Below are 26,711 nucleotides of genomic sequence, written 5' to 3' on the forward strand. Positions count from 1 at the left end.
GTGCTGAAACAGATAGAAGACTTTAAGCATGCTTTCCTTGTACACTGATAGCTTGAGAAACCAGTCCAACAGTACTGGACTATCAGAAAGCGCATGGTGCAGTGCAGGCTGAGATAAGTGCACTGAGATAAGCGGGTGGTGGTTTGTTTTTGGCTTTCTATACATGTATCAGTGTTTTAAATCTGCAGGCAGCTACAGGAAGCCACTGAAAAGAGTGTAGTATTGAAGTCGTGTTTGGATTTATAGAACACTAAGACCAGAGATTTCATCACTTTAAGCTGCTCTTTAGTTGTGTGAGTTCCTCATGACATTGTGGTATATACAGGCCTCCAGCAGCCACTAAAGCACCTCATATATGACTGGTTATTAGACTGCTAGATTGCTCACTGGTGAAAGTGAACTCCTGACCCTACACGAGCAAAGAGCAAGAGGGTGTGAGATTGAATTCAGAAGAAACTGAATCACATTTCATAGATAGATTTTGAGTATTCCTTTGGCTGCATTGCTGAAAAAAACATATCTATCTATCTATCTATCTATCTATCTATCTATCTATCTATCTATCTATCTATCTATCTATCTATCTATCTATCTATCTATCTATCTATCTATCTATTGTTGTTGTAATCTGTTGTTACTAGTATTTGCTGTTTGTGTTATATTAGAATATATTGTGTACTGCCTGATTTTTTCAATGTTTTACCTTTGTCTCAGCTTAAGAGTTTCATTTAGCGATCTGCACAGGATTTGCACATGGGCAGATAAATATCTTGAATCTTTAATCCTGACATTCACATTTCCTTATTTAATAACATTTTTCATTCCATCAAATTTCAGAATCAAATTTGATCAAAATGAACTTAGTACACTGACATCTCTTAAAAAACACAAATGAATAAACTGAATAAATACAAATGAATAAAAAGAAACAAAAAAAGCACTGATCAGAGTGAATTCAAGGTCAATGCATGGGTCCTTCTGTTCTGTATTCTGTGTGAATGCTTTGGTTCTGTCCTATTATTGCATTAACCTAGAAAAGAGGAAACAGAGGGAATGTAAAAAGTGTTTTAAGAATTCGAATCCATGAACAAAGGGAAGATATGGTTTGTTACAGAATATGTCATTGTTATAATTAAAGTTGCTTTAGCATGACACAGTTTGAAATACTGTCACACTAAGGTGGGTTTTAATTTAAGAAAAGTGATTACAGCTTGAAGTTAATGGGGAAAGTTCTTTAGCTTGAATTGTAAATACATAGTTTTATTTAATTAAACATATCATGTCATCTTATTAATGACTTAATTTATCAGCCCTCAAAGACTAGAATGTATATTTCCCCCCACCCAACCCCCTTTACATTTTTCTTATTGTTTCCTCAAAATGTTCTGCTCCTAATCCCTTCTTTGTTCCTTTACTCATGCATAGAGACAAGGCACATCCGGAGCTCAAGGACAACTCTTTATTTCAACAGTTTTGTCTCCCTCAGCCCATCTTTTTGCCTTTTATTGGCTTTATTACAAAAGATGTAGCTCTTCAACCTTGGTAAGGGGGGTTGGTTTTGTGGACTGTGCTTTTGTGCTTCATTTTGTTCTTAAACCATTTTCAGCAACTCTGTCTCTCCTCTCCTCTGCCTATCTTGCCTCTGGGCTTAAGCAGACTCCTCAGTTACCTCATTGTGCATCACTTCATATTTCACATAAAGGGTTTTTATTTTTCATAAAGCGTTTCTTATACTCTCAGAATAACAAGGGTGGGTTTTTGTGTAACTAATTATTATTAAAGTGAAGACTTGACCGAGCCCAAAGAATCATAATAGTCAGATTCATAATAGTGATCTCACCAGAGGAAAGGCATGGGAGATTTTGCCATCAGGAGGCAGTTTGGCTCCAAATCCATATGCTGGGAAGAGCTTGTCACTGTCATAGTCCTGAATAATCTCTCCCACTGCCTTCAATGCCATAGCGTAGGTGTTCATCTGATAAGGACTCATGTAATGCAGTGAGGTTGGCTGAGCCGGGTTACCTGAGATCACAGAAAAAAATACATATTAGTTATAAGTACATATAAAAAAAGTTTTTTTACAAAGATATTGGTCCATCCATCCATCCATTATGTGCAATTAAACACTATTAAAGAACCAGGTAATCAGCTGATATCCGGACTGCTTAGAAAGCTTTTAAAGGGGGACATTGCCAGGTTTTGTGAGAATATGAAATTTTATTTCACTTCTCTATTTAATGCTTAATGAATTCATTAGTGCTTAATCAACGAAGTACTCTCGTACCTTCCAGATGTTAAAAGATGAATTGGAAATGAGAATATTAATGTTCAAGCATAGAAGGAGTTGAGTTCATCAAACCTATTTCGGCTTATAAAGTATTTCAATTCTTGCCTGCAGTTTACTTTTATTTTATATTTGATTTTGTATTTCTTTAAGCTTTTTGACTGAATGTGCAGCAAAGATTTTCAGCAGCCAGAAGAAACATTCATCATTCATTAAATATACAAATTGTGACTGAACTGTTAATTTTAACATTGTCAAATACTGCAGCTGTAAAGATTTTTCAAATTAGTAAATGAAGCGTTGTGTTAATAGCTACTTACCATTTGAAGCTGTGAAATCTATGGCCACAGTGAAGTTGAGTTGTGTCCTGTTGTGACCAAATACAGTACACATTATTACAAAAAACAGGTTTGTGATTCCTTCTACCTAAGACACTAAATAGACCAATGTTTGTGGACATCTGACCATAAGATTCATGTACTTTTTAACATCCCAAGGCCTATTTAGTCCCCATTTGCTCTAATATCCTTGACTCTTCTGGGAAAATGTTCCAGTAGATTTTGGTATGTGCTTGTAGAGATTTGTGCTAATTCACCCACAAGGGCGTTAGTAAATTCAAACACTGAAGGCTGTCAGCGTTCCAATTCAAAGGGTGAAAATCCATTTTGGTTTAACAAACATTATGTAATCATATATATCAGGTGTGGCCAACCAGTCAGAGACCGAGAGACACATTTTTTACTGTGTTACCGCAAAGAGCCACATCATACACATGGGCACACATGAACATCACCCATCCCTTACTTTAACACACACACACACACACACACACACACACACACACACACACACACACAAACCTCTGCTCAGCCAGATTTATTGTAAATGTCACACACCAACATAATGACAGAAATTGACTCCTACAGTTCTAAGACCACAGGACAGTCATTTTCAACAATGAACATTGTGTGTCTCACACACACAAACTCTCAGTTCAACCAATTCCACAAACAAAAATATAATAATTTACAATAGTTTTTCTTTTACTGTGCATGTTACTTAGTGGGACTTTTGGCATTCCTTGCCTTGAATAATCCTCTTCAAATCTGCCTCGTATTCCGTTGTTGCCACTCGAAGCAATTCTTTCACATGGGTGTCAGTCAGAACAGATCCATGCTTTGATTTCACGTGTTTCAGGGTAGAAAACAAGGACTTTGTTTGTGTTTTTTTTATGTGCGTTTTCACGTCGCTTGAGTTCAATACGGTATTTTTGTGAAATGCGCATGTGCGTGAGATGAATATACCACAAAGTTTCCCAGTAGGGGCAAGATCATTGAAGTCTTAAAAATACCGTATTGTAATCAAGCGAAGCGAACACGCACATTAAAAAAACCACAAACACAAACTTCGATATGAACGTAAGAGCCGCATAAAACTAGCCAAAGAGCAGCATGCGGCTCGAGAGCCGCGGGTTGGCCACCCCTATATGATATATATCATATAGCTTATCATATATCAGCACATGCACATTATATGTACTAAACCAGTGCAAGAAATTTCAGAAGTCAACATCTTGCAAAACTGACACACATGGGCCACTGTAGGTTTTTACACTCGACAAAACTGGAGAATTGAACTGCTGATGTAATTTACTAGAACCTATTTTTGTGTAGCAGGGTTCAGTGCCCCTTTATAACTCATTACTAACAAAAACATCGTTCTGCTTGAGTGAACCGTGGAGGATTTGTTCTGTGACGGCTCGCTGGTGTGTGCTTGTCCAGTTGTTTGTGTCTTATTGCCACTCTGAAAATGAGTTTATTTCATCTACCTGCTTCAACTAAGTCACCTGTCTAATGCAATTCCTTGTTCCTTTTTCCACATCCCTTTTATCTAGTCATACTCACATCAATGCCTATCAAGATCATGTGTCAAGGCCTCTCTCGACTGCAACATACTGTTCTTCATAACTGTCTTGTTTCACAATCAATCTCAGATACCATTTCAGACAAAATAACTCCGTTCTAGTGTTCTAGTAAAAGTTTTATTTTTTATCTTGTTTGTTATTTTGTTGGTTAATTGTTTGGCTAAATATTTTTGTGACTAATATTTGGCTCAGATCAGATCAGATTCGATATTTGGCTTTTGTTGAACTCTCTTTCAGTAACTGTAACTTTTGTAGCGCTCCAACAGTGGAGGTTGGTAAGGCAGTAAGTACATGGGTTATGGAATTAGGAAAGAGAACCCATGAAGTAAGTTAGTAATAAATGAGTGGCAGCACCTGTGTGTGGATTAATCTAATGCAGAATTTATACCCAGTCTATTTTGCACCCAGAAATCATTGCATAGTGAAAATAAATCAATTGTAGCTCCCTGCTGGGCCATGTGTCAAGTGTGCATTGAGTTCTCTCTTGATTTATTTTCACTGAAATAAAGTAATAATAATAATTATTATTAGCTAGCATAATAAGCATTAACTATAGGCCCACCAAATTTATAATACATTTTATTTAAGAAGTTCAGTCAGATGTTATAGTTCTGATAAAAAAAATACAGTACCTAATAATATCAACATTTATAATTGCTGTGTCAGAGAGCCACCAGTCATGCCTCCCTCCAACACTCAACACTATCGCTCAGCCTCTCCCTCCTACTAATCACCTACACCTGTCCTCCATTTACCCGTCCCCTTTATAAGGTCCCTCTTCCCCTTCACTCACCATCCGATCTACAGTTTACGACCATAGGACTACCTACCACTCTTACTAACTGAGTTTCCATGCTCCTAGCTACACTTCGGGTGAAGCACTCAGTTAAGTCTGACATTTCCTGCAGTCTCGTTTCATACTCTCTTGTGTGTGAATATTTAAGACCAATAAACGACACTCTGTTTTACTTCCGGTTCCTGAGGCCTTGTCTATCCGTGACATGCTGTCCATTCAAGCCTCTAGTTGGAGCATTTTTACTATGTCTGACACAATTCTATTGTCTCTCTTATTGGTCCTATATTGTACATGTGCTTTGGCCTAATTTTGTTTCTTGTTTTTTGATACTTGTGTTTTAATACATTTGATACATGTTTTTGACTGATATCTTTTTTCATATCAACCTATATGTGCCACAGCAATTTGTGATTGGTATCCAAGGAACCAAAATTAGTGCTCTCTTGGAGAGATGGCATACACTCTCCCTTCATTCACAGTAACAGTAGCCAACTGCAGGCATTTGTGAGGTCATGCTTGTGGAAAAGGGTGGATAGAGCTTTCTATCAAGTGTGTTAAGCTTCCCTGTGATGCAGCATGAGCAGCAGTTTGAACAAATGTGGCTGGCTTCTATCACGTATCTTAGAGGAAGAAATCACCTACCAAAATTTGGGAGTAGATTTGGCATCCTACACAAGCAAGTGCAGCAAAATACTAAGTACAGCTCCAAAGTTCTGTTCAACAAAATTAACATAATATTGAATCCTGCTTTATGTCACCGGCTTTTTCTCAAAGGCTGATGCTGAAACATTTTAAAACTTTTTCCCCAACCTCTGATTTCACACCTGGTCAATGATATCTCTGACTTATCTAAAGGTCCTAAAGCAATTTGAGCCCATATCACTGTTCTATCTAAAAGAATCAAACTTCCATATGAGTCCTAAAACCTTGGATTCCTTGGATTTAGTGTCTATACTTCTACCTAGAGATGTTCTATGTTGCATGGTATCGGTATTAGTTTTCTAAAACAGGGCCTAATCTTCTCAGTGTAACATTACATGGCTTAATGTGTTTATAATATACAATATACCGTACATTAATAATTTATCTGAGAAAATATTTAGTTCAGCCTTTTAAAATTAATCATCCATTTTTGTTACAGTGTACATTTCACGTATACTTCTAGTGAGATTTAATACCATGTCAGTTATGAAGAAATTAAACCTTAATAAGGACACAAAATATGCAATTCTTGATATATAAATTTTACAGATGATCAAATCAGCAAAGGTTTTATTTTGCATTTCAGTATTCACTCCTAAAACTAAACTCATCTCTGCTTCTATTAAAAAACAAAAAAAATCATCAAGAAAAAAGGAAAAACAGTGCAAACAGTGTAATAAAAATATAGTATACTGTCAGGTAACAGGAAATGAAGCTTAAGTGCAAGCATTTTCGTTTTTTCTGCACAAACATATTAGTGGCACTTTATGGATTTTAAGAAAATCAGGAGCTGGGACAGGCTGTAAACAAATCAGAAGGTATGAGCGTTCTGCTTACCCTCCTCTGATGAAGTCCACAAATGTGTACTCAGATTCGACTTTAAAGGAAAGCAATGTCACCTTCAGAGAGAGAGAGAAAGAAGCATTTTATTAAGTCACAGGCATTTAAAATGAAAATGTAGCCAAAATGAAAGTTTAAACATATATATATATATATACATATATATATATATATACTTACTGTGCCAGAATTGACATATTTTTTTTTCTTTCCTTTCTTTTTTGGATTTAAAACCTATAAATATATGAAAAGATATATGTAATAAAAAATGGCTTGATTTAATTACTACATGACACATTCTCAAAATGTTTAAAAACAGGTTATTCCACATTAATATTTTGGTTATGAAATCTTGTGGATCTGTGTTAAGAAATGAATATGTAATAATTGGAAAGTGATCTCTTGGCAGGTCCATTATGATTCTGAGTTTACAATATGGCTGAAAGAGAATTATAATGTGTAGCATGTAGCCAGCATTTTGCACACACTTACCTCATACACATTAAACTGGCTCTGACCTCGGGATAGCTCTCTGTAGCTAGTGGTGAACTCACCAATAAAGTCATGACTGCAAAAGAAAGTGAGAGGGAGAGATTATCTATATTATGTTGGGATCATGGCAATCTTGCATTTTTAAGGCATGTAAATTATAACATTTTACTATAGAAGAAAAATCTTAATCTTATTAATGTGTAGTGCCATCAGCAAAGAATTGGAGGAAACCAGTTATCCAAGGCATACCCATTTACTGTCCCATCCCTCTAATGTGAAAACAAGGCTAAGTGACTCAACTATGCACAAAAACATAGGAACTAGCGTGCAGAAAAATGGAAGCAGGTGGTCTGGATTAATGAGTCAAAATGTGAAGTGTTTGGTTTAAACAAAAAAAATAATAATTTGCAGAAGGGCTGGAGAGTGGTACTATAATGGGTGCCTGCAGGCAGCAGTGAAGCATGGTGAAGGTTCTTTGCAAGTTCAGGGCTGCAATTTTGCAAAAGGAGATGGGATTTGGTCAGAATTAATACTGTTTCGAATGCTGAGAAATTCATGCAGATACTTATCATGCAATTACCATCAAGGAGGTGTCTAATGGCCCCAAATTTATTCTTCAGTGTAAAGAAGAACAGGAAGTCCTGAAAGTAATAGTTTTGGCCACATGAAGCCCACACACATAATTGAGTCTGTCTGGGATTAATGAAGAGACATAAGGATTTGAGGCAGCCTACATCTATAGAAGATCTGTGATTAGTTCTCCAGGATGTTTGGAACAACCTACGTGCAAAGTTCCTTCAAAAACTGTGGGCAATTGTACCTAGAAGAACTGATGCAGTTTTGCAGTCAAGGTGGTCACACCAAATTTGTGTTAAAAGTGTTAAAAGTGTGTGTGTGTGTGTGTGTGTGTGTGTGTGTGTGTGTGTGTGTGTGTGTGTGTGTGTGTGTGTGTGCGTGTGCGTGTGTTGCTTTCTTTCATGTCACACAGTTCTTTTTTTTCCATCAGTCTAACCTCAGCATAACCCAATACTTCCTGTCCTTCTTCTTTTTAGAAAGACATACATACAATGTTCGCTCATCACAGCAATCAAGCTCTTTCTCAGATTATCAGTTTGTCAGGGCTATAGTGGGAAATCTGTTAAGTGTTATCTGGCTACAGTGTAAAAGATTAAATTACCTTCCATCACGATCCCAGTCATACACATCTATTTTAACAGTTCTGCAAAAAGATAAGAAATAGGTGTGAGGGTAAAGATATAAGGAAAAGAAAAGAAAAGAAAAGAAAAGAAAAGAAAAGAAAAGAAAAGAAAAGAAAAGAAAAGAAAAGAAAAGAAAAGAAAAGAATTGACAGGGTGCAATCACTGAGAGCTAAGTGCAACACAGGTATTTTCAGCATGTTTAAAAGCCTGCTCTAATGATGTAAACAGACAGACAAAGTGGCACATTTAGAGCTTTCTGTGTTTGTTATTTACATTTCAATCGCATTTGTTCTGGGTAAAACTGAGAACTGTGGAGAATTGCAAAAAATCACTGAGGCACACAAACAAACACACCCCTCCCTACACAATACACGATATTTTGTCATTATGTGGACATTATCCAGTGAGAGTGCATGCCAGCAGGTTTCCTTTCTAGGCCGGCCTGAACTATTCGGCATTATTTTCTTTTGCATCTGAAAAGTACAAACAAGTCAAAGATACCTAAGAGAGTTGGATAACCTTGGCTGCATCTATTTTCATAAGAATATCAGTAGAGGTTTGTTTGATGTGCTTGTGTATACAGTATACACATTTGTTTAACAAAATCTAGACCTTTCTAATCTAATAGAGACAAAAAGTACGTTAGTTTTGGGTGTAGGCATCATTAAATAATAATGTCAGTAGATAAATAAGTAAATGTGTATATGTGTGTCTGTCTAAGTGTGCAAGTGTGATATTGCTCTGTTCTAAGTCTTGACTCTAAATGAAATAACTCCAGGTTGGGCTTTAATCAGTATGATGAAAAACCCAATCTTCAGAATCGATTTTTCTGAATCCTGAACTAGAGACTAGCAATTAGAGACTGATACCGGATCTTGCCTGAGGTTAGAGTTATGAGTTTGAGAGTATTCTGTGAACTGGAGATGATACTTTAATAGTTAGCAAGATCAAGCAAAAATGTTTATTAAATAATATAATATAATGACTGTATTATAAAATCTGTAGAACAGTATTGTAAATATGTAAATACTGTTTATAAAGCAAAAAAAATAAAATATATATATATATATTAGCTACACACAACACTATATTGCTGTTTTATTTTAAGTTCAATATCAACACAGATGAAGTTTAAGCATTATTGTTTGTTATCAAATTAGACATTAACAAGCTAGTTAACGTTATATTTACGATAAGATGATAAGATAAGATAAGATAAGATAAGATAAGATAAGATAAGATAAGATAAGATAAGATAAGATGAACCTTTATTAATGCCCTGTATTGGATAATTCAAATTGATACAGCAGTGCAAGTAGAAATCCCATCAAAGATAAAAAAAAAGAATTTGCATTTAAAAATAAATTATAAATATATAATACAAAAAGATAAATATCATATATATATATTTTTATTATAGAATATACATGAGTTGTATTTGTAACATGCAACATGCTTTTTGTATCATGTAAATTTCACTGATGAGGGTTTGTTTGTGAGTCATAGTAAAGTAGAAGGTATTGGCTACTGTTGCATTGTGTAGTGTGATAGCTCATGGCACAAAAGACCTCTTGACTCACATGGCTGAATAAATGTTTGGCTGAACTAGCTAGATAGCTCACCTGTCATAGTCACCGTTGCAAAGGGCACGCACAGGGATGGTGAAAGGTTGCCACACTGGGTTCAGAGTGTTCTTTATTACCTCTGTCTTATGGCAAATAGTGAACCTGTGGCATGAGACACAAAATATTCTTAACTTAGGACTAAAATTAATACTCGTTTCAAAAAATCAACATTAATTAAACAAATGCAAAGAAGATGGATATATCGGCTTTGTTATTTCGCTTACGTTCCATCCTCGTTGCTGCGGTAGAAGACCAAAAAAGGATCAGACTTGCCGAAGAAGTCCTTCTTGTCCAGTTTATTGGCACACAGCTGCATAGTAGCAATATCCTAAAGGTACAAAAAAGACAGGTCATATTGTGGTCACACAGCAGACATTAAAACATGCCTCCACACACAGACACCTATATACACTATTTGGACAAAGGTTTGTGGACTTATGCTTTTTAAAATTCCTATTCCACATTTAGTCCTTATTTGCTGTTACAATAACTTCCATTCTTCTGGGAAAATGTTCCATTTTAAGTTATGCTGGTCGAGATTTGTGCTCATTTCAACAAAAGCGCATTAGTAAAATCAGGTATTCCTGTTAGTGAGCATTCTAATTCATCTCAAATATGTTCAATAGGCTTTCACTTCGATACATGTAAACCGTTTCACAGAGTTTGGATGTACACAGGGTACAGGGTAGCTGTCATACTGGAACATGGGTAGCTGTCATACTGGAACATGTTCAAGTGAAGAAAAACTTTATTGCTACCACATCCTAAGACATCCTATACAATTGTGTGCCTCCAACTTTGTGCTAAAAGTTTCAGGAAGAACCACATATGGCTGCAGATGTGGTGTCCCAATACTTTTGTCCATATGGTGTATGAGTAAGTTAAAGAATCTTTTAGTTTTTTACATGAGAGTTGACCTCTATAGTAAATCCAAGCCAAGAAGGTGGGACTATAAATGAAAACTGAAAACCAAGTCCACCAAAACATCAAGTTATGCAAAATATGAAGACAATTTAGAGAATGATTTTTCTTCTCCTTTTTTTTTTCAAGGACAAAGGACTTCAACAACAACACAGACACAGACACACACATGCACACACAGCTGTGAAATAAAACTGTGAAATAAACCATCTCATCTGCTTGTGCAAATATTCTGTAATGAAGGATTAATCCTGTTGGAATCACAGGCAAAAATAATATTTTTTTTCATAACTTTTTATATTTGAGGTGCTGCACACTTTTTCATATTCCTAAAACATTACTTGCTTCCTATCTCTGGCTTTAAGCTTTTTAAGGTTATTTAAATGTGTAGGTATCATGAAGACCATTCAGATGTTTACAAGGATCATTGGTAGTAAATTCTTACATGACAGAGAAAAGCTTAAAACCATTTTTAAAACTAATGTCATTACATAAAGACACCAACAAGGTTAACAGTACAATGCTCATATAATTATACCGTACACAGAGTACTTTGCATCCTCAAGGAGGAGGTATAGCAGTGATGAGTAATCAGGAAAACAATTTTGCCGATGGTGATTACTGGTGTTACATAATATTAGCAATGTTTTTTTGCTGCCTTGGTTGAAGCAATAAACAAGAATCTTGGATAGGAGCCTTGTCAGAAGCAGACAAGAGTTGTTTTAACATTTTGCTGTCAAAACTAAAGTGTTTGATCTTGGAAAAAAACATTAAATTACCTTTTAAAGTCATGTTCTTTGATTATTCTTATAAGCAAATGGCCTGATGTTTTAAATAGTAATGCAATAGGACCAAGGTCATCGTAGTCAGTTTCTTCTCTAACACCCTACAGCAGGGGTCTTCAATCTTTTCCAGGAAGGGCCAGTGTGGGTGCAGGTTTTCATTCCAACCAATCAATGGTCACACCTGATAGTCATTGAAAATGAAGATCATTAGATTTGAACAGGTAGAATTTGGTGTGGACTTGCTTGGTTGGAATAAAAACCTGCACCCACACTGGCCCTTTCCGGAAAAGATTGGAGACCCCTGCCCTACAGCATAAGAAGTGTATGTGGGCAAAGACCAGATGCCAGATGCACCAGTTAGGCCTAAATTTGGCCTTAAACTATTAAGAGTAATTAGTAGGGACGGATGATATAATATTCATAACATATAACATCATAATCTTGAGAGTTTTGCAAACACATAATTTGATGCAAATAAAATAAATCGTGGAAATTTCATTCAGAAATTTAAATCCTTTTGAAAATGCAAACTATATTACACCCCAAGAAAAACAAATCAAATAAAAAAGTTTTTTTCTTCTATTAAAGTGCATATAATGTTTAATTGTAATAAACTTAACAAGACCTTATCTATACTTTAAAACTAAATATTTATTCAAATAAACATAAAAACTTCATATATAGAAAAGATGACAAATTCTTCTCATGACGAAACTGTACTGTACAAGTACTGCATATCATTGACGATATGATAAAGTTAGGTTTGTAGTTTGGCTGCACCAAACGGTACAATGTAAATTGAAAATTGATCATATTTCACAATCAGCCAAACAGCAGCAACAAAAGGTGAAACACTACATTTATAAAGGAGACATATAGAAGGGGCCTGATCTGATTGATATAGTACTGTGCAAAATACACTTGGCCAACAATGCTGTAAAGCATTAAAGCTTTAAAAGCATATAAAACTCTATGATGAGCAGTAAACAGTAATAGAAAAATAGTAAAGGAAAGGAAATAGTTGCTCTTACAACGGTTTGCTTTATAAAAAAAAAAAAAAAAAGAAAAAAAGAAAAACTTTGTGAAGTTTTTGCTTGACTTTTATAACTTTTTCTTCCATGAAAAACTCAGCAGACTTAAATATGTTTTTCTTAGAAAAACATCTGTTTGACATAAATAAGTCATAAAATCAGCATTTTAAACAAAGGTTTTTACAAAAAATTTGTACCTTTAGGGTTTTGCACAGTATTATTAATCTCTCTTGAGTTAGTATTTTTGGGGAAAATAAGGTGATGACTCTAAAAATCTCAAAAATCTCAAATCTTAATGCATTGTATTGCATTGATATTGATATATTTGTTTTCTATTAAAGGCAGATGTTGCAGCTACTAGAGGGTGTGATTATTAGATTATAATTTAAGGCTAGGTTAATTTCTTTTTATTTTTAAACTCAAACCTAGTGGCCATTTACATACAAACTAAAATAGAGCTTAAGTTCTACTGGTGCAGAGAACTACCACTTTCTGAATTAAGACAACAAAACAAGTACGAACATTAGCAGGCTGTAAAAAGTGCCAGTTTGCCACACTTGACACTTGAGGTGCACTATAATGTGATACAAGAAACATTTAGTCCTTTTCTACTAAAAAGTAAAAGCCAAATTTGGCTTGGGGAGCACCTGTGACAAATAGCACATGGCAAACACAGAAGTCAGAACCATAATTTTATCTAAGGTCTTACTATTTAATGCAACTAGTCCTTTACTTTACAAGGCTCATGAGTAATTTCTGACCTTTTAAGTGGTAGAAAAGTCCATTAACTGTACCATTTAGGACAAGCTACTAACATGAAATGCTATGCAATATGCATATAGCTGAATTCATGCATAGCACAACTGTATCTCTCTCTCTCTCTCTCTCTCTCTCTCTCTCTCACCCTCTCTCTCCTTATTATTTTGGTCTTTAAGATTTTGTTGAATGTAATAACATGCAATATCCTCATTCCACTTCGGCTAATTGCTGCTTCTAATTATCCCAAGAGAGAGATATAAACTATGAGATAAATAATTCTGTTTAAAAAAATAGAAACTTTGTGCCATCCATTCCCTTAGCTCTTCATTTATTTGATGAATATATTAGTCCCCTTTCATTTGCTAGTACTGGTAGCTGCATGTATTTAAACCACATTTATTATCATATGAAGAGATGCTCAAGCATTGAGATTGAAAACATGCATTCATGAATGAATATGGAGATCATGCATTAAACAGTTGATGCCAATTAAGATTGAAAACATTTGATACAAAGAAATACATTTCTATATTTATATGCTTCTATTTTAATTTTCTTCTATGACAAACACATGTTGGTATAATGATAATCTCAGTGTAATTTGATTCAGAATAACGTAATGGGACAGAAATAATGTAAATAGTATTAGACTACATTTGAGGCTCAGATTTTTGTGTGAATTTGCAAAAGACTGTGTGTTTGCTGAACTGACCCTGCAATTGCTGAGTTCCTCAGCGGTTAAGATGATGGTGCCACACTTCTTCCCTGGAATTCCGCTGGAAAGAAGAAAAAGAGGGAAATAGAGCTCACAGCAACTCATTAGAGATAGAGTCAGTCACAATAAAAAAGTGTTGTGTCGTAAGTGTATGTGTATGTGTGTGTGTGTGTGTGTGTGTGTGTGTGTGTGTGTGTGTGTGTGTGTGTGTGTGTATGCATGTGCGTGCATCTGTGCATGTGTGTGAACTGACAAGAACTGACAGTGTGCAGTTAGAGAAAAAGCCAAAGTTGATGTGACAGAATGAAAGGTCTAAAGGGTGAATGTGTGAGTTGCAAACACAATTACCCCACACCGTCATCCCACAGAAGCTTTCGCATCTTTCAATACCTCACTACTACATACAAACCCAACACCTCTTAGTCAGTATCAGCCTGGGAAATTACTGTGGTGTGGGTGTAATGTAAACTCACTCAGTGTTTGGGTACCACGAGTTGAATGACGGAAAGAAAAATGGCAAGAAAGTGAAAGGTACTGTAGTTCACATTGCTTATGACTAAGAACAAATCAATGAAGAGGGAAAAGGTAAGAAATGATGGTAGAAAAACAATGGAGGAAAGTGTTTAAGGGTCTTACAAATAAGAAACCTGTTTCATTGTTTCATACAATATCAACTCTAGCATTGATCTAGCAAGACTGCACACAAATTCACTTTCATTCACCTGCAGGCAAACATAATTTTACTAATTTATTCAATGTTTGAGTCTGTGTCTCATTGTACTTAAACAAAATGTTACAGTGTAGTACTTAGGTTCCCTGGTAGTCTAGTGATAAGGCTCCGGCGCTCAACACCACGGCCCGGGTTCGATCCCCGGTCAGGGAACCTAACAAGCCAGTGCACTCTTAGTGCCGGCCCCAAGCCCAGTTAAATAGGGAGGGTTGCGTTAGGAAGGGCATCCAGCGTAAAAAGGTGCCAAATCGAACATGCGGCTCACGAATACGGATGATCCGCTGTGGGAGAAGCCGAAAGAAAGTTTATTACAGTGTAGTGCTTAAGTTATAAATAGTCATTTAGGTCCCCCATGCCGCTAGAATACCTTAGAATAAAATCCATATTACCTCAAAACTTGGAAGTGCTAAGTGTAAACAAGATGAGGTTTACATTGTTGAAGCAATCCAGGTTTATAAAATGTAAAAAGTTTTTGTGGGGTCAAAGGAAAAACAGTAATAAGTAGATTATCAGTCTGCACATTTGAAAGAAGTCACCATTCTACACATTCAGAAAGCAGAATATAACCTGTGATGAATGAGGCAATCAATGCCAATGTCATTTCATTAAATGGGAGGTGAAGAGAAGATGAGAGAAATAGGCGATTGGAAATCCCTTTATTATAAAAGCCTTTTGTAATGGTGCCTTGTGACCAGCTCTCAAGCTGACGTGAGCAAGTACTTTATAATGAACAGGGAAAAGAAGCCTTGACAGGTCACACAAAATGCAGAAATACCGTTAATCACAGTGGTCACATTCACTGAACGTTATTGAATGTCAAAGAAGTGAGTTGACTTTTAAGCTGGAAATAATTCTAGAAAAATCCTGCAAAAGAAATACAAAGATTTATGTCAGACATCCATTGCAGAGAACTGTGAACCCACGATCACAGTTAAAGCCATCTTTCAGGGAGCAAATAAAAGCCAAAGGGACCCAGAAAAACCAAATTCAGCAAAATGTGATACTCCACAGAAACAGTAATTCGGTAGTTCAGGATCAAACTAGAGACATTAAGACTTTGAGACTGCACCGCTAACCTGCTGAGCCACCAAACCACCGCTGTGTGTAAATCAATCTATTCAATTAATTTTCACATCAACTCGTGTTGTGCACAGGATGTTACAAAAATTTCCTAACATAGGTGAAATTACCCCTTATTAGCAAAATTTAACTATATTTACAAAACCTCCTTTACATTATTCGTTTCACTTTAAACACACACAGAGTCATATCTTTCACTTATAATAAACTTGTGTTGGTGTTATGTGTTGGTGTTCCTCATCCAGCTGTGAGAATCATTTCAATACAATTTCAATTCAATATAATTTCCCCAATGTATGAGACTTTTGGGACATTCTTTAGTCTTGGGCATTGCAAATATTGTGAAGAAACTTTCAAACTTTAAAGAGCAAACTTTAAAATTACATACACATCTTTCTGATGTACACTGTAGTGAAGAAAATTGGCCGTATGTATAAAAGTTGTTTCAATTTCGTTCTAACTGATCCTCGATTACTTAATATGTTTTTATGGTCAGCGTCAAACATTTTTTATTTAATTCAAAATACGTTTCTACAGTATATAAACAAAGGAGCAGAATACAGTAATTCAAATCTGAATTGCTTGCTTTGTGCAGTCACAAAGCAAGCCACACAGTGATATTAAGTGGCTGTGTACTGATTCTGGTAGGTCAAATATTTGTACAGTGGCTTTTCATTCTCAACTACTTGAAATTGGTGAACTATTTTTCAACCAACAAAAAGAATTACTAAGAATTAGACACATGATGCCTCACAATCAGATAAGGTGAAAATCAGGTAAAGCTTGTAGGTATAAAATTATTAGAAATATTCTTTAAAAAAAAGAGCAATACTCTTTCCTGTTAAAGCGGTTCTGAAAGGTGACTTTGTGATTTGTAGCAAATTAAATCAAAGAGTGACTCCATCAGATTTAAATTCAGTCACCCCAGAACAGAAGGCTGCTGTTGGCACAGGTTCACCAAAACTGGTCAGCTGAGGAATGGAACTATGTAGCCTGGTCTGATGAATCTTAATTTCTGCTGAGGCACACAGAGGGCTAGGTGGTGGAGAGGTGGTGAGTAGTGGAGGTGGTGATTCTTGTCACATTATTAGCAATCAATCATTGATTAAAAGCCACAACCTATTTGAAGGTTGTTGATGACCATTTGCCAAGTTGCTCCCAAATTGCAAACATACAGCAAAGCATTTATATTTAGTAATGAAGTATATTTAACAGATTTATATTTTACCTAATGTCTATTATAGAAAGCTGAAGCTGTGTATGTATAGCAACCCAAAAGTTTCTTTGGACATAGTCTGACTACATTTTCCCTTTAAGGGTCTGAGTTCATGTGCTGTGTTCACATATGCGTCATCAATCTGAGAATACTAGTCACACTGATATGGAGTGTGAGTAATGCTACACAGAGGCTGTAACTCATTATTTCTTTGGAAAACCCAAAGAGAACACCCCTTAAACTCATGGCATGGTTTCCCCAACACCAGGTTCAGAAAATAAAAACATATCAATAGGACAGCATACAGCATCAGCAGTGAACAAAGCAGTATTTCTTACAATAAGTAATGACCTAATTAAAATATGTGGTTTAGGACAGTTTGCTGTATTAAGGAGAAAATTATAATACACTCATCATACTGAGGGATCCGTGTAATTTTTTTTGCCACTTTGTAGCTGGAATGCAAAAAGCTTATAATTTATGTCATTCTGAGCTACTTTTGTCTTCACAAATCAAATACATCAATACATCAATAGATCACTACAGAGAAATATATACCTTATGCTGACTTCACCTGTTGTTCACTAATGAAGTAAACACTTTTTATTTCAAGTCGTTTGCTGATGTTAAACAGAGTTTCAGTTTTTTAACCCTAAAGTGATTGGACATATTCCCCAACTTTACTAACAAGCGAAGATGAGCACTAGAGTTGGATATCACTAGCAACAGGCCAAAGATAGGTGTACAGAATGAAGACTAGACATATAATGATGCCAGCAGGCTATTCATTTCCGGCCAAGATTTTCTGAATTTCTTTTCTTATGCCTGGATTGCCTCAGCAGGTTGCATCACTTTGCCAATACAGATAAAAGAGCACCATATAAGGTCTCCTGCAGTACTGATGCACTTTTTACAATTCGGTATAATGAAATTGAAATAGGTTTGAAAGAGGATCAGTGACTTGATTGCTCCAATGCCGGGTTATTGCCTCACTCACACTTGCGCACACAATTATCCACTCAAACCCTACTCCCACCCCACCCCACCCCCCCCTTTTCCTCTGCTGCACAAGCATGTGAACTATAAGTCAAGTTAAAACTCATTTTGCCAATTCTAGCATAATTAAGCCTTATGGGTTTCCCTGCTTTGCTTAAATACTAGTAAACACTGCTTTAACTGCATTTAAGAAATGAATCCCAATTAAAATGTAGTTCTTCATAAACTTTTTTTTTACCTTTAAAATGTCTTTAGTCACACTTGAACTCAATAAAAGCCACTTTAAAAAAGGGATCAACAACAGTTTGACAGTAATTATGGCAGGAAGAATGACTTGATCCAGGGAAAAAAAATTAAAATGAAGCTGAGCTTTCAAGTGGAACAAAAACTCTTAAGGAGGTCACTGGTATAACTTGACAGAAACGTTTGCTGCAGGAAACAGGCTAATTGCAGGCAAATTGTTCAAGACTACCAGCAGGAGATCTGAATGTTGCTGTGTGTAACTGTGGGTGACCAGAATTTTCTGCATAACTGTAGAAGACTGAACTGTCTGCTACTTCTGAGGGAATCTCCTGTCATATCTCTCCTCCCTACCACTTATCCATTTTTTTGCGTAAACACATTTTATACCATGAGGCATGAGACACTAACCGTCAACGACAGTCAAATGTGACAAAAAAAAAAAAGAGAAGCTAAACAATCACACACACACACACACACACACACACACACACACACACACACACACACACACACACTCACACACACACACACACACACACACACACACACACACACACTACATGTACACAAACACATATACATAAAAGCACACAAAAAATGGAGGAAAATAAGGACTCCATCTCCCCCACACAGGTTATACAATCAGAAACATAGAATCCCTTATGCAACAGCACTAAACACACACACACACACACACACACACACACACACACACACACACACACACACACACACACACACACACACACACACCTACACAGAAACAGCACACACACTCACTCATACTTTATATTACAGACACATATAGTACATATAAAAAAAAGATATTATTCTCTCTCTCTTTCTCTATCACACACACACACACACACACACACACACACACACACACACACACACACACACACACACACACACACACAAACATGCATCCCTCCCTAACAAATGCAAATACAGCACTATCACTCGAGATGCATTACCTGTCCTTATATGTTAATATATAGATCACTTTTAAACCCCCTCGGAACCTAAAGGCAACTCTGCCCAAGCTCAATTGCTAACACTCCACTAGTGTGACCTGCTGCTCCTCAACTCATCCTATCTATTTCAATTCAGTAAACAGGTACTTAGTCATACTGTGAGTGGGCTAGCACACCCCACGAACAGGCCAATGTACATTGACAATAGAATATATACAGTAACTTAAAAAAAATTTGTAGCTCACAAGTTGAAACCGCAAAAACAAACCGTATAACTTTTTAGTGTTCAATGTTTTAATAAGCTTTGGGCTCTGGTTCATTATCTGATAAAAGCTTATTGCATGATACTTTCCCAGCATAAAAATGATTACATTATTAAATTCAAATAAAAAGTCTCGAGTCCAGAACAGAAAATTTGACTTTGACACAGAAATGCCAAAAGTTATTTTCCTGAGAGTCCACAAAAATGCCATCAGCAATGCTGTTAGAATGGATAAGATGGTTAATGAGGGATCTACTCATTCACACACACAATTAAGCTGTTTACCCCTATAGGGTGTTTTCCCAGCTCATTTAGCTATCCTACAATCTTGCACATGATCACAACACCATTAAATGCAAATGACTGGCTGCACTTAATGCAGGTAGTCTGTGTTAGCCTTCGCTCTCACAGTTTGATAGCTCAACTCCCCAGCAGTGGCTTTGCTGTTTGAAGGCCTTTGTTGTTGCAGTACCACCAATGGCAGCCCAGCTGCAGCAAGTCCTAACTGTGTCTTTCAACTTCAATGATTCAGCTGCTCTCTGGAAACTGAAATCTTTTGGCCTCCCTGCACTCATATGCATGCTTAACAAGACAACAGAGAATAGACATATTGATTCAAACCTTTCTATGCATCTAAATGACTTCTCAAAATTGTCCAAATTTACTTCAAAGCTATTTTAAGATAAATTGAATAAAACATTTGGGGCTCCTGAGTTTCACATTCGAATTCTGATGGCCATACGAAAACCCCCAAGAAAGCAATCCCCTATAAATCACAGCATCAGTAACCAATCATAGGCTTATGCATGCAAAATAGTGCTTTCCTCCAAGTATGTTATTTGCCCCCTTATGTTGCATGAGCAGTGGATGTACTACTGTAAAATGGTGTAGTCAGCTTTACCGTCTCTGGCTGGTAACTGTCATGTAATAGCGTTTAGGAGAGCTGCCTGATAGATTGGAATTGGACACAATTAAATTAGGGAGAAAATAAGGGGACATTATTTATTTATTTATTCATATTCGTTACTTACAAACTTTTACTTATAATGTCTGTTCAGACATTGTGAATACTTCTTCCTTTTTTTTAGTGATCATTCTGTGACCTGTGCTCATTCCAAATTAGAGTCACATATAATATGACACTCAACCAAATTTTAGCCAAATTCTAAAAATCTAGTATGCACAAATATGCAAAAACAAGAAAACAGGACATGCTTTGATAGCCAAATATATGAGTCTCAGCAGTTACTTCAGTAAAGTATTTCGAGCACATAATGAAGTGTTTTATTCCTCTTATTTCACAGCAATTGTCAGCTACATTTACCCATTCCTGGCTATGCTAATATATTATATTTGCATGCCCCAGTGTAAAACTTAACAAAATTAGATATCCCAGTTAAAATTTTTATCACAATTGTTATGTTTTGTTAATAGTTGTGACTATAATATATGTGGTTTGTTACGTATTTATTTGCATCCATTATTTCAGTAAAAAAAAAAAATCTTTGGACGAAGGACATCTTGTTACTGTGTTAGGACTGAGCTGGAAAAAAGGTTTTACATATAACTTCTCTACAACTTCAAATTGGTAAAATGTACAGCCCTCATAAATAATACTGACAACAACAATATTGGAAGTTGCAATGTTTTTTTTTTAAATCCTTGTTGTCTTCACTGCTGCTGTGTATTTTGATGCCTTCTTGGCCAGGTCACTCTTGTGAGAAAAAAAATAGTTTATCTCAGTTTTTTTTAATCCTGGTTAAAATAATTAATTATATGTCAATAAGTTTTATTTTATTTATTTAATAAAGGAAATGTTATATTTTTATATTATAGTGGCTATACTAACCAATACAAAGCACTGAATCATGAGACTATAAATGTTAAATAAAAATCTTTTTTACTGAAGGCTTTGAAATATCAATAATGATATACTATCCTTTGTTAAATTGCAACACATTTTTGGAACAATGTGTGGCATTTACGGGTGTGATTTAGTGCGAGTCTTAGCTGCAGTTAGTTAGGGAGTTAGCAATTAACATGGCTGTGTTGTATTATCAAGCTGTTCTTCCCTTCGTGTTTCTTGGAAACCTAAGCAACAGGTGTGGCATTTTAATTGCCTGCTTCTGCTGTAGACTCCCACTAAACCACGCCCTGGACCTACCACACTCCACTTAGATTGTGTGGAACGTCAACTGTACAAGTCTTGTAATTAAGCGGTTACTATAGAAACAGTAATGCGTTACAGCAAGTGGATTTATATAAATATGCGATTTGAATGCCACCTGGCCCTGCTGCTGTTATAGATAATTAATCAAAACATTTGTACCAAATTTACTACCAAATTTTCTATCCAAATTTGAAAATTCAATTGCACTAAAGTATAAGATGCAATAATAAACAGTGAAATTAGACTGAGCAGTCTCATACAGAATTCTGTATTTTATTAACATTTTTCTTATTACTGAATTTCATGCTGTTTGTTCATTTAAGACTATTTTCGATGGACAGCACAGCCTCCACGAAAACCTCCTTTAGAAATCAAGTGAAGCTGGGCTTCTATGGGCACCTATGCCAGATTTTTAAGTACACTGTGTTTCAGTGGGAGAAATGATTGATGCTCATTGAACAGCAGGCATTTTTAATATGTATGGGAGTATAGGTGGTGGGTTTTGTATAGAAACCAATATCTCAGCATAGTATCTTATATATAGTATATTTATTGAACAGTGTACTGTTCTTCTGTACACTGCATCCTGATGCACAGCTTCTTCATATGTTAAGTATAATGTTATGTTTGATATACTTTGGGTCTATTTAACTAGCAGTGAAAGCCTTCAGTACAATTTAACTTGCTAGTTAGCAGCTTAGCAATTTGGCAGACAATTAAAACATTTTGAACTGTATTTAGGAAAGTCCATTTGATTTAGCAAAAGAATTACGATCTGAGAATTTTAAACAACTCCAAACCAAAAGATTAAACCGATAAAACAAAATACACTGAGAAATATACATAGATATTGTTTAAACCCACCAGCCACCATCGGATGACAGTGCAAATCAAACTAAGCATTCAGCTGCCAGCATACAGGCTTTTATTTGTCACAATGGAACAAGAGGAAGAGTTTTTCAACAAGTGAAATTATTATAACAAGTATTAGTTGCTAATTCTGTAACATAAGTCTTTTAATGAAAGCAAGCATTGTTTTAAGTTATGGCACAACTTTCAGACCTGTAAGCATATGCCATTAAAATCACTGCACTGACTCAAGACACCAGGTTTAAAAACACAGTATGACTGGGGTAACAGAGTTACAGGCTGGTTCCTGCAGGATCCTGACCTCTAGCATACCTTAGGAATAGCCATAGAGTCTGCAGTTACCAAGGTAACCTGAAGATCCTGATATACTTAAATAATGGTCTGTGGTTGTATGTGCCATGGAAACTGCAGCATATATAAGGCAATATGTATATATGCCCTGAGCAAAGTTAAAGAGGTTTTTATTAGGATATTAAGGATAATTTGGCCAGGCAACCAGCTCTTGAGTATGTGTGGTTGTGCCACACATTCCAGAATTATTCAGAATTATTGGGGCTCTTGGGAATCTTTAGTGAAGCAGATTTTTTTTGTAGCCTTCCCCAGATCTATGCCTTGTAACAATCCTGTCTCTGCAAACTGCTTCTTTACCTCATGGCTTGGTTTTTGCTCTGATATGCATTGTCAGTCCATCATGTCCAAGCTGGACTCTAATCCAGGTGTAGAAACATCTCAGCAATTATCAGGAGAAATGGGAGCCACCTAACTTTATTTTCAAGTGCAAAGGGTCTGAATACTTATGTATAAGTGATATTTCAGTTTTATTCATAAAAAAAAGTTACAGACATTTGTAGAATTCTGTTTTTACGTTGTCATTATGGGGTACTGAGTGAAGATTATGCAATTTGAACAATTGTAGTATCAGGCTGCCACATAAAACTGAAAAAAGTGAATCACTCTAAATATATATATATATATATATATATATATATATATATATATATATATATATATATATATATATATATATATATATATATATACACACACACACACACACACACACACACACACAGTACAGACCAAAAGTTTGGACACACCTTCTCATTCAAAGAGTTTTCTTTATTTTCATGACTATGAAAATTGTAGATTCACACTGAAGGCATCAAAACTATGAATTAACACATGTGGAATTATATATGGAATTATATACATAACAAAAAAGTGTGACAAAACTGAAAAAATGTCATATTCTAGGTTCTTCAAAGTAGCCACCTTTTGCTTTGATTACTGCTTTGCACACTCTTGGCATTCTCTTGATGAGCTTCAAGAGGTAGTCACCTGAAATGGTCTTCCAACAGTCTTGAAGGAGTTCCCCGAGAGATGCTTGGCACTTGTTGGCCCTTTTGCCTTCACTCTGCGGTCCAGCTCACCCCTAAACCATCTCGATTGGGTTCAGGTCCGGTGACTGTGGAGGCCAGGTCATCTGGCGCAGCACCCCATCACTCTCCTTCTTGGTCAAATAGCCCTTGATGCCTTCAGTGTGACTCTACAATTTTCATAGTCATGAAAATAAAATAAAGAAAACTCTTTGAATGAAAAGGTGTGTCCAAACTTTTGGTCTGTACTGAATATATATATATATATATATATATATATATATATATATATATATATATATATATATATATATATATGTCTAAAGGGACAATATATACAGAAACAGAAATGATTCAACTGAGACGTATTACCTTGAATCTCGTTTTATCAAAATAAACAAATCTTTTGTTTTAGTCATTTAGTTAATTTAATTCCTTTAAACACCTTCATAGTGTAAATGGGAGTCGTGTGACAAAAGGACGAATTACTCAGACCAGAGGACTCATGAGATAAACTTCTCAATTCTGTTTACTGTGTAACGCACAGCATAATGTCTATGGGAGCCACATGACAAAATGAACGAATCAGACTAGAAGAGTTGAGAGGGAAACTACTCAAATCTGTTTTCTGTACATAACCTGGCATGTCCAGTAGAAAATGAACAAATCACTCTTTGAGACTACTCTCAAAGAGTCACTCTGAGTCACTCTCACTCTGAGTGACAATAAAGACTCGTTCAAAATGAACGAATAATTCATGAATGACCCATCACTATTATCTACAAAAGGAAGGACAGAGCATCATTAAAGTATTAAGAGCAGTGTGTGTGTATGTGTAGAAAGGAAAATCTCTTTTTCTTTTTACCTTAATGCAGTTCTGAAATCTATAGAAATATCAACATCGCAGAGATATTCAGCTGGTAACATGAAGAAAATAGGTTTGCTTAGAAAATGCCAGCTTTTAATTAATTAGTTGAGGTTATATTGTGGTTAGAGTCGGATTAAGGTGTAGGCATAGCATTAATTAGCTTAGTGCAAAATCCTCAGTTAAGGGCATTTGTTATTCCCCATAAAGAGCGTTTAAATCACAAATAAACAGCATTTATTTCACTAAATGGATATAATAGGCATTTCACATTTAAGGTCAGATGCTGACTTGATTTCTCAGACTGATGAGCCTGTGACAGGAAGCGAAGACTACAGCTTAGTGTTCCAGTACAAAACTTGTCCTACTTTTACTTTTTTCCCCAATATAAATCACTCTCTCTGTCCATCCATCTGGGTGAGGTGACAAGGAACACAAAAGGATGAGTGGCATTACTGAAAGCGTATTCAATTATACCACAGGAACAATAAAACAAGGGAGTGAAAGACTGAGGAAGAGAGACAAATGTCACCTAGTACTTCAGCAATGTGTCTCCTTTTCTCTTCCAATTAGTCACTGACAAGCAACAGCATTTCCAGCCTTTCACAACCAAGCGCACACAAACCTGGACACTAACACACACTTTGTGACGTGTCTTTTACAGGAAAGAGGATATGCTTAAACCAATTTAAAATGCAGTCAAACTGCATCGAATGATGTGCTGAAATACATAAACAATCTATCATAATGGCATGGAAATTGGTTTTCTTAATAAGCAACATTCTTACTAAGAGAATTGACAACTAAATCAGTAGCAGTAGCATCCTTAGCCTCTGTACCTGTGCACCTGGGTTAGCAGAAATATGATTCAAGTGCTCTTTTAGGAAGCTCATTCATTCACTCAAGCATCAGGAATAGCTGCATAATCATCTATCAAGGCTCAAGCTTCTCACAGAGAGAAATCAGCAAGATATAGCAAAATCTTTTATTCAGGCCAGGTAGCAACTGAATCGCTCAGCAGAGGCAAGGGACTGTAGGCAAAGGAGCCGAATCATGCACTTGATCAGACACTTGAGCCTAAACACGCAATCAGTGACACTCTATGAAAGATTCTTAACATGGAGCAGACATGCTATCTCTCTCTCTCTCTCTCTCTCTCACACACACGTGCGCACGCACGCACGCACGCACGCACACACACACACACACACACACACACACACACACACACACACACACACACACAAACACACACACACAAACACACACACACACACATAAACATTTCCAAATTTATTTCACATGGACCACATGACAGATAAAGCTCCTAACATGATGAATGATCCCCACTGTAAAATGTATAATTTTTGTTTGTTTCTCTCCTTAATGACTAATGCAGCCATTATTCCTTAAATTGAATACATCACAAGGTTAGCTTTATTAATCAAATAAATTTTTACTGCCTGACAGTGTGTTGTTTGATGTAGAAAAATAATTTAAATTAATATTTATAAAGCAATTTAATTTGACCTTAAATTTCATCAGTTGGGATCCATGAAACTCATAAAAATGCCGTTCTACATTCTACTATTCGGTAGCCTACACAAACTAAAACACTTGCCTACACACATTGTTATGTTCGTGTGTGCTGATGGGAAAACATTTAGTCATGTTAGTGTAACACAAGTCACTGAGATGTGTCATTAATAAAGAAACCTAAGGAACCTAAAAACTATATTTAAAGGGATATGACACATGCAGTATTGACAAACCAGAAATAAACAAATTGGAAAATATTTGACAAAAATGAAAGAATTAATAAATTAATAAATGAGCTCACAAACCCATCACAT

General features: G+C 35.9%; 1 protein-coding gene across 1 annotated transcript in view; it reads right to left on the reverse strand.

Moving 5' to 3' along the window:
• The window catches only part of LOC310718998 (copine-9-like), a 95,490-nt gene that overhangs the window by 9,655 nt on the left and 59,124 nt on the right, over nucleotides 1–26,711 (reverse strand). The window contains exons 7-15 of the mRNA XM_083528180.1: nucleotides 14,071–14,134; nucleotides 10,087–10,190; nucleotides 9,860–9,964; nucleotides 8,216–8,257; nucleotides 7,039–7,114; nucleotides 6,727–6,780; nucleotides 6,544–6,605; nucleotides 2,605–2,651; nucleotides 1,841–2,022 (exon numbers count right to left, since the gene is read on the reverse strand). Of these exons, the coding sequence (XP_083384306.1) occupies nucleotides 1,841–2,022; nucleotides 2,605–2,651; nucleotides 6,544–6,605; nucleotides 6,727–6,780; nucleotides 7,039–7,114; nucleotides 8,216–8,257; nucleotides 9,860–9,964; nucleotides 10,087–10,190; nucleotides 14,071–14,134 (736 nt within the window). The remainder of the gene's footprint in view (nucleotides 1–1,840; nucleotides 2,023–2,604; nucleotides 2,652–6,543; nucleotides 6,606–6,726; nucleotides 6,781–7,038; nucleotides 7,115–8,215; nucleotides 8,258–9,859; nucleotides 9,965–10,086; nucleotides 10,191–14,070; nucleotides 14,135–26,711) is intronic.

This window comes from Silurus aristotelis (assembly GCF_946808225.1).
Source record: "Silurus aristotelis genome assembly, chromosome: 2".
In the NCBI taxonomy this organism is placed as follows: Eukaryota; Metazoa; Chordata; class Actinopteri; order Siluriformes; family Siluridae; genus Silurus; species Silurus aristotelis.